Source organism: Mus caroli, chromosome 12 (assembly GCF_900094665.2).
Source record: "Mus caroli chromosome 12, CAROLI_EIJ_v1.1, whole genome shotgun sequence".
Classification (NCBI taxonomy): domain Eukaryota; kingdom Metazoa; phylum Chordata; class Mammalia; order Rodentia; family Muridae; genus Mus; species Mus caroli.
Genome location: NC_034581.1, coordinates 256,240 through 265,148, shown reverse-complemented (window position 1 = coordinate 265,148; position 8,909 = coordinate 256,240). Strand labels below are relative to the sequence as shown.

At 38.2% G+C, this 8,909-nt stretch overlaps 1 protein-coding gene across 3 annotated transcripts in view; it reads right to left on the bottom strand.

The window, feature by feature from the left end:
* Asxl2 (ASXL transcriptional regulator 2) overlaps positions 1 to 8,909 on the bottom strand; it is an 81,371-nt gene that overhangs the window by 48,732 nt on the left and 23,730 nt on the right. For all 3 annotated transcript variants that reach the window (XM_029484942.1, XM_029484940.1, XM_029484941.1), the window contains exons 3-4: positions 7,101 to 7,212; positions 1,689 to 1,836 (exon numbers count right to left, since the gene is read on the bottom strand). In XM_029484942.1, the coding sequence (XP_029340802.1) occupies positions 1,689 to 1,836; positions 7,101 to 7,212 (260 nt within the window). The remainder of the gene's footprint in view (positions 1 to 1,688; positions 1,837 to 7,100; positions 7,213 to 8,909) is intronic.

Sequence of the window (8,909 nt, the reverse complement as noted above, 5' to 3'; positions counted from 1 at the left end):
TGGAACTCACTTTGTAGACCAGGCTGGCCTCGAACTCAGAAATCCACCTGCCTCTGCCTCCCGAGTGCTGGGATTAAAGGCGTGCGCCACCACGCCTAAAAATTTTAATGTAATATTAAAAATAATGTCCATTTGAAAAGATTCCAACTTCATGATAGTCTTGGAAAAAGTAAAACTATGAAGACAGTAGAAAAGATTCTGGGTCCTCTGCAAAAGTTAGCTAGAAGTGTGTAGAGGACATCAGAGAGGATACTTAGGGCAGTGAAAATATTCTGTATGACGTACATGTGTATACATATCTTTATAAATTAGACAGCTGGCCCAATTCTCAGAAAGCACACTATCAAGAGTGAATTCCAATGTGAACAACAATAAAAATGTGCTAGTCGGCTGGAGAGATGGCTCAGTGGTTAAGAGCACTGACTAGTCTTCCTGAGGGCCTGAGTTCAATTCTCAGCAACCACATGGTAGCTCACAACCATCTGTAATGGGATCTGATGCCCTCTTCTGGTGTGTCTGAAGACAGCTACAGTGTACTCATATACATAAAATAAATAAAATCTTAAACAAAAAAAAAAGTGCTGGTCTAGGTTACTAAGTACAACTAACAAACATAGAAAGAAGGGACACAGGACAAACAAGACTGCTAAAATACAATATTTACCAAAATGTGGTTTCCAGCCTGTAATATGAGCACTAAAGAGGCAGAGGCAGGATGATTAGCTAACTGAATGCCACCCTAGGCTATCCATGTCAAGACCCTGTACCAAAAAGCCAAGAACAAAATATATGTAAACAAAAAAAGCACAACAAAGAAAGCCCAATGTGAACAAGTCTGGACACATCAGAGTAGAAAGCAAACATTAACACTGAACTTTCCACTCAACTGGAACCTAAGTATTCTCCAAAATGACTGGGGGGGGGGGGGGGTCTGTGCACTACGTGCTCACATGTGCGTGTACATGAAGAGACCAGAGTTCACATTAAGGGTCTTTCTTTTCTCCCCCCTTTGCATATGTATGTGTGGTGTTATGTATGTGCGTGTAGAGGCTGATCTCTCACTGAACCAGGCAAGAGCTTGTCAAACTTGAGCTAATGTAGCTACCTAGTAATTCTGTCTTTGCTTAAGTGCTAGCTGAGACCCCAGACAGCTGTAATACCTGTCCAACCTTTACATTCTGGGACTTTAAACTGTAATCCTTATGCTTAAACTTTATACATTCCCATCATCACTCCCGCAATGTACCCCTTTCAACATCATGTTTTGGTTTTGCTGATAATTCACAAAGTCCAGTCAGTCTCAGTCTCTCTCTCTCTCTCCTCCCTCTCCCCCCCCTCCCCCTGCGCCCCTCTCTCATTGATCCTGGAGCATGTCCCCTTATCCCCTTCATTATTGTTATATATGGGTGGGTGCTGGGAATCCAAACTCAAATCCTTAGGCTTACACAGCATATTAGCCACAGAGCAATCTCCCAGTCCCTAAAAGAAAAATATTATTTTTTTAAAAGCTCCTCAGTCACACAGTCAGACAGGTTCATGAGGCTAGTGGCTGCTGCCCTGAAAGGTTAAATACAAACACTTGGACCCCCGCAGGAGACTATTGCAGAACACTAAACTACAGACAAAGAGGAAGCTGATGGTCTGAGGAGAGTGACTGACAAGGCACTGCTGCAGCAGTCGGAGATTACCTTTCCTTTTCCACCTGCTCTTTCTCCCTTCTTTGTTGCTGCCACCATCACTGCTGCTGCTGTTCTCAGAGCTCTGAGAATCTGACTGACCATCACTGCTTTCTTCTGAACCTTCTGACAGCTCTTTCACTCCATCTGGCACATCTTTCTGAAAATGTAGGCATCCTGTTAGGACTGTCACCATTTTAGCAAATCGAAACTAAATGTCTAATATGTAATGTAGCAGATAATTAGCTGATTAATTTTTAGTATTAATAGAGTAAAACCACAAATACTTGCCGAAATCCTTATACTTCCCTTTTTGGGGATCAAATAAGTTAATTTTCAATCTATATTCAAAGATAAAAATTACACAAAACATTTATATGCAGGTACAACATATATTTAAGTTACATGAAAACTGATGTATATATAAATCCAGGTAAAAGATGAAACGCTAAGGTTTTAAAAGCTCATAATTTTCTTAGACATAGTTGTGTTTGTATAGGGTAGCACCTTATATATTCTGAATTCAATTACATAATTCAAGTCAGGAGAATAAGATTATCATATTATTTCATCTAACTAGGTCCTCAACATTGGCTAATAAGTAGCAGCAAGAAAAGAACTATTGCTTGTTCTGTTGTTTTTAAAAATCATGTTGGGTGCTGGAGAGATGACTCCGTGGTTAAGAACACTGATTGCACTTCTGAAGGTCCTGAGTTCAATTCCCAGCAACCATATGGTGGCTCACAACCATCCATAATGAGATCGGACACCCTCTTCTGGTACGTCTAAAGTCAGCTACAGTGTACCTATTTATATTAAAAAATAAATCTTTGGGCCAGAGCAAGTAGAGACTGAGCGTGTGGGCTAAACCGGAGCAAGCAGGGCCAACCACAGGTAGCGGGGCCTACCAGAGTGAGCGGTCCTAAATTCAATTCCCAACAACCACAAGAAGGCTCACAACCACCTGTACAGCTACAGTGTACTCATATATATATACATTAAATAAGTAAACAAACAAAGAAATAAATAACATGTTAATCACTTTGGTGTTAGTTCTGAGTAATGAGACTGTTAACCAGAAAGAATAACTGTCTACTTAGTGTGAAAAAACATAACCAGGTAGCTGCATATGAAAAGCTAGAGAAGTAACTACACAGTCTTAGTCTAAGTTAATTTGTCATGCTTTAATTTTAATTTCTAAGGTGAGGTAACAGTACCTACCTTAAAAGGTCACATAGAAATTAAATGAGCTAATTAAATAAAATTACGTTTAGAATAATGTCTTCATGAGAGCTCAATATTAGCTACTGTGTGTTCACATAGTACAAAAAAATATATATAAATAAATAAATTAGTGAATGTTATTTCTCATAAGGATTTTCTTTCTATCAGTACTTTCTGGTCCCACATAATTATTTTTACACTCACATTAAAAAAATGAACTGACAGGCACAAAAAATTAATCCTACATCTAACTGACACCACATGACACATTAAGTCCAATTGAGTAAGAACAGTTATTTTCCAATTAAATTTCCCCTCTAATCCATCTCTTATGTTATACACTTTCTTAATACAGACCCCATATTTTTATATTCCTTCCTTCAAAATGCAGGACAGCTTTTATAGAGTTAGTTGCCAGCCAGACATCTTGACCTGTAGGTTCAACAAGTATCTGAAATACAAATATAATTATCTTCTTTTTGCAAAAAATCTTGTGATCCCTCTGGGATCAATGGCTCATGCCCCAAATCTTAGGCTCTTTTCTCACCACTATTTCACACATCCCAAATGCAATGTGTCCTGTGTCTCGTGGTCTATTCATCTGCTACCATTATCACTTTGTCCTTCAATCTATAATCACCTTTACATGAAAACCTTCTTAAACACGGCTTTGATCCAATGCTTCTCCCTGATGACCTCTGACCTCTGCTTACTCGACACACCACCCAAACACACAAAACTCAGAGTCAAACTTAATTGTTAGCTAATCTTTATCAATTATCTTGACTCCCGTGATTATCACTTTATCTAATTTTTTTTTCTACTTAAAAATTCATTCAGAATTTTATCTGTCTCTTCATTTGAGCTACTCATAAGAAATGGGAAGCAATAAGAAAACCTATTGTTCCCTGAAGGCCTTCACTTCTCTTAAGTTCAAGTACAGCTCAAATCTTACTGGTAAATAACAGAAACTTAATAGATCCCTTTATTCAAAACTTATCCTACTTTGCTTCATTATAATGGTAGAGTTCACAGTATATTTTATAAATATGAAATATTTTAATAATGAAAATATAAGCATAATGGGTTCAAGAACTATAGTTTATCCAACTTTTATTTCTGGCATAGACTTGACAATGTGATACAAGACATACATTATTTGAACTCTAAGTTCTTTTTTCTTTAAAGATTTACGTGTTTTGCATGCATGCATATGTACATGTATGTACAGTGTCTGAGAACATCATGCTAGAAGCTGAGCTCCATTCCTCTGCAATATCAACAAGTGCTCTTAACTGCTGAGCCATCTCATCTCTCCAGCCTTAAACTCACTGACTTTTGTACTTTCCTAATTAAAAGTGGGATTAGGCAAACATTGTTCTGCTGTTTGGTCTTTGATTCTAGCTCCTAAAACAGGCACCTAACCGATTTAGACCCTCCTAAATGATAAGATTGATAATACCTGTGTTGATGAGTGACTGTGAGAGTGTTTCTAATGACCTGTGCCTCAGAGTGAGCCTGAGTACTAAGAGACAATTATGTGATTAGAAAATTGCAAATTTTAGTCAAGATCTCAAGGATGAAGGCTGAGTTGATAGCAAGGACAGAATGATGCTTCAATCACAAACCTTCCATTCAAGGCTAGCCTAGGACTTTGGATAAGGCTAAAATCAACATTTGTGCTTAGAGCTGATATGACAAGCCAGCTTCCATATTCAATGACCACCTCAGTTTTTGCATGCCTTTTATCTGAATTACAATAAATGGAAAACTTAAAAGGTTTTCTCTGGAATTTTTTTTGTAAGCAGTCCTAGAAAGTTAATGAATCCCAAGAAGGACATGAAACAATAATTACAGCTGGTCTATCAGAGGTTAGGTCACAACCAAAGACTCATAATGGCAGCTGAAGTGAAGGGTAATCTATGGAATTGGTCCCTTAGCCTGACACAATGGGCAGACAGTGCAAAACCTGAGTTAAATTAAAGGGTGCCTAGCTGATTTTAGTGGGAGAATTGTTTGATGTATGAAAGAAACCCCCAAAACAACTGATACCAAAGAACTGACCTAAGTGGTATTAAGAATAGAAAATATATATTAAGGTTTTTTCCTCCTCATCTCTACAACACAGTAAGCATTTTAATGAATACAAAGAAAATTATGGAAGATCGAGAATAGCTAAAGTAATCAAAAGAGAAAGTGAAAGCTTCATTTAGAATTAAATCCCATAATATACAAATGTTAAACACTGCAGACAAAGTCAGAGGAAGTAAGATTAAAAAGTGTGAAAGGATTTTGTATGTAGTGCAAATTGGTTCTAGGACTGGACATGGTCCTTTTGCTTTGCCTCCTGAGTCGTAGGATCAATAACCATACAGCACCACATTCAGCTCCTAGAGATGGGGTTTGTTCCTCTTTTGTTCTGTATTGTTTAAGATGGGATCCCACTGTGCTTCACAGGCTTGCCTGGTTAGGACTCAGAGGTACCTCGATCTGCAGCCTGAGTGCTAGGGTTAAAGGCATGCATAGGCTCACTTGGAAGATGTCCATTTGTTTAGTTTTACATTATTTAGTACGTAAGTATGGGCACCAATGTGACATAGCACACATATGAAAGTTAAAAGGACAACTTGTGGGAGTTGGTTCTCCTCACTTACATGTGCCCAGGGGACAAAATGAGTTGTCTGTACCTTTACAAGCTGATCCGTCTCAGCATCCCAGATTAGATGTGCTTAATGTTAGTAGACTCCATACCACTACTGAGCATTGTGGTATGTAGCTAGGAGAAAAGAGGTAATGGGACAGAGGTGTCTATGGATTTGTCCCTTTGGATATAACTGTCTGCCTTGCTGATTCATTCATTCTGGCTTGCTGATAAACTTCCTTCATTATTATTTTAATTATCAGATCAACACAAGCTTAATATCCTTACGTCAAGAATAAAAATGATTCTATACACGTAATAATAACCACAATTCATGTATGGTGCCACATGGGCTGGGCCAAAGCAAGTTAAATCTAAATGAGGTGGGTGCCTCTTGCTTGAGTTACTGGACTCTTGTCTCCCTAGACTTACAGTTTGCAGAATGGAGACTCGGAATGAATTCATATACGATGAGAAGCTGACTGAGAATAAAGCTAAAAGAAAGAACAGAGACCAAGACTAGATGACATCTTTTTGATCCCGCTTGGATTTCCCAGGAATGTTTAGCTGTATGAGTTAAATTCTCTAGCCTTCTTACTAAGCTCATATAAATTGTTCTTCCTGCTTGCAAGTGAAAGGATATTGTTAAGAAAAGGCCACCATTTCAGTGTATGAATTACATATTAGCCAACTTGTTATGAAAGAAGAAATGTGGGGGCTGGAGAAATGGCTCAGTAGTTAAGAGCTCCAACTGCTCTTCCAGAGGTCCTGAGTTCAAATCCCAGCAACCACATGGTGGCTCACAACCATCTGTAATGACATCTGACGCCTTCTTCTGGTGCATCTGAAGATAGCTACAGTGTCCTTATATATAATAATAAATATTTAAAGGAAGGAAGGAAGGTAGGTAGGTGGGCGTTAAGCTTGACCACAGTTCCTATTATTGTTCTGATATAATACAGCCACCACTGGTAAAGAATCACAACTTCTGAACTTAGTTTTCTCCCTTAAAAACAGGAATAATAACCATAACTGTAGGTTTTAGTGGGGAAGATGAGTAAAGCAAAGCCATCTAAAGCAAGACCCAATTTGTAAATATGTAAATATTTTCGGCCTCTTTAAAATAAGAAGTAGGGGCTAGAGAGAGGGCTCAGCAGTTAGGATCATGAACTGCTGTTCCTCCAGGACACGGGTTCAACCCATCACCCACACAGAAGCTAACAATCAACTGGAACTCTAGCTCCAGAGGATCCAACACCCTCTTCGGGCATCCATGAGTACCACAAGAATGTGGTACATAAATTATACATGCAGGCAAGACATCCATACACATAAGATCAAATAACCTCAAAAAATTTATTTAGAATAAGAATATATAAAGAGGGTGCCTTTTTAGTATTCATGAGGCTCTGAGTTCAACTCCCCAAAATTTACTTACTTTCGGGTTGAAATTTTATTTCTTTCTGGGAATAAGTTCCTCAAGAACAGAACTCTGTCTATGTAACTCAGTAGTTAGATGTCGCCAACCCTTACTATTGCTTGCCTCCCCAACAACTTACCTTCAAAGTATACACGCCCATTCTACCTGGAACTTTATAGAAGATGCCTTCTTCTCCTCGGGAGTTTGTATGCAGCATTGCATTCAAGCATGCAAGAGGGGAAGTCCCACTAAAAGCAAAGAAAGTGAAGAACATAGTGATTAGTATATCTAATCATGATATAAATATTTTTTATAATTCTAACTTAATTTTTAGTTGATCAATATTCCTTTATATAATTTTTTACTAACTACAAACTGGATCAGTACAGAAAGAGATTGACACGAAAAAAATGAGTAGACAATTCATCTTTGAATATATAAAGGGGGAAAATTTTAACTTAACACTTGAATAGAAGCAAAACAAAAAATTTCATATAGCAATATGAAACTTATTTTGCAAACCTACTTTATTTATGCATGAAACTTTACAGGTAGACATGAAAGTGGAAAGCATGCACACATGCATGAGAGAACATGCTTGCACACACACACACACACACACACACATAGATTCAAATAAGTATTTATTCTCTTGTACACTGCTGCACTAAACTAAATCTGATCAGTAAAACAAACTGCCATGGTTTCTTTTCTTGTACTTACACCTATCAGAAGATCACTTTAAACACCTTAAAAGAGGTTTAATAGACTTCTTATATTGCATTTAGGTTTAGGTCCCCCACCCCCACCCCGCCCCACGTTTTAAAATGTTAGATGCAAAAAAACTTTTCTGGACCTGGCATGGTGGCACACAACTGTAATTCCAGAATGTAGGACACTGAGACAAAAGGATCACAAGTTCAATGCTACCCTCTATTATAAACCAAATTCCTTAGGGGGAGAAACTTGCATTTTTTTCACCTGTCATCGGATCGTATTATACTTCTTTTAAAAAGTCCAATAAAATTCACTAAAATACATCCTTATCTTGATTTGTCATTGCATTAAGGAAATGGGACTAATGTTTTACCAAAACTCTAATGCTGGCTTCTTTTGTTATGGACTTATATATAAGGAATGGGGGTTTGCAGGGGGATGGGAGGTGGGGAAGTGAAGCAACCTGGAGTACAAGTGCTTAGGTCCCAGTCTATAGTCTTGAAGAATGAAGATTTAAATACAAGGCCATGGCTAAACATTGCTAACTGCCAGAACTGTGATGGTTCAGGAGGAGAATGTAGAAGAAACATACAGGTCTAAACAGAATCCTCACTACCTATGAGCTACTGAAATCATAAAGTAACGATGCTACTATGAACAGCCTCGCTGCCACTGCCAGTGAAAGCTAAGAAATATGGCAGAAGTCCTACAACATGGAAATGGCTGGAAAGATTAGCTTCTTGATACTAAAGAACCATATAGACCTATGGCTGGGCTGCTAAGGCTTGGGAATAGAGGCTTACATTAATTCTATGTCCGACTCTTCTCTTTATCCAACTACAATTTCTGTTACTTTTCTCTACAATAAACTCAAACACATGTGAACAAGAAAGAAAAAGAAACAGGAAAACTGGGTATGGTGTCACATGCTTTTAATCCCAGAACATAGGAGACAGAGACAGACAGATTTCTGAGTTCAAGGCCAGCCTCATCAATAAATAGAGCAAGTTTCAGGATAGCTAGGGATATACATAAGAACCCTGTCTGGGGGCTGGAAAGATGGCTCAGTGGTTAAGAACAATGAGTACTCAGCCAGAGGTCCTGAGTTCGATTCCCAGCAACCACCTGGTGGCTCACAGCCATCTGTAATGGGATCAGATGCCCTCTTCTGGTGTGTCTGAGGACAGCTGAAGTGTACTCATATAAATAAAAAAAAAGTAATCTTTAAAAA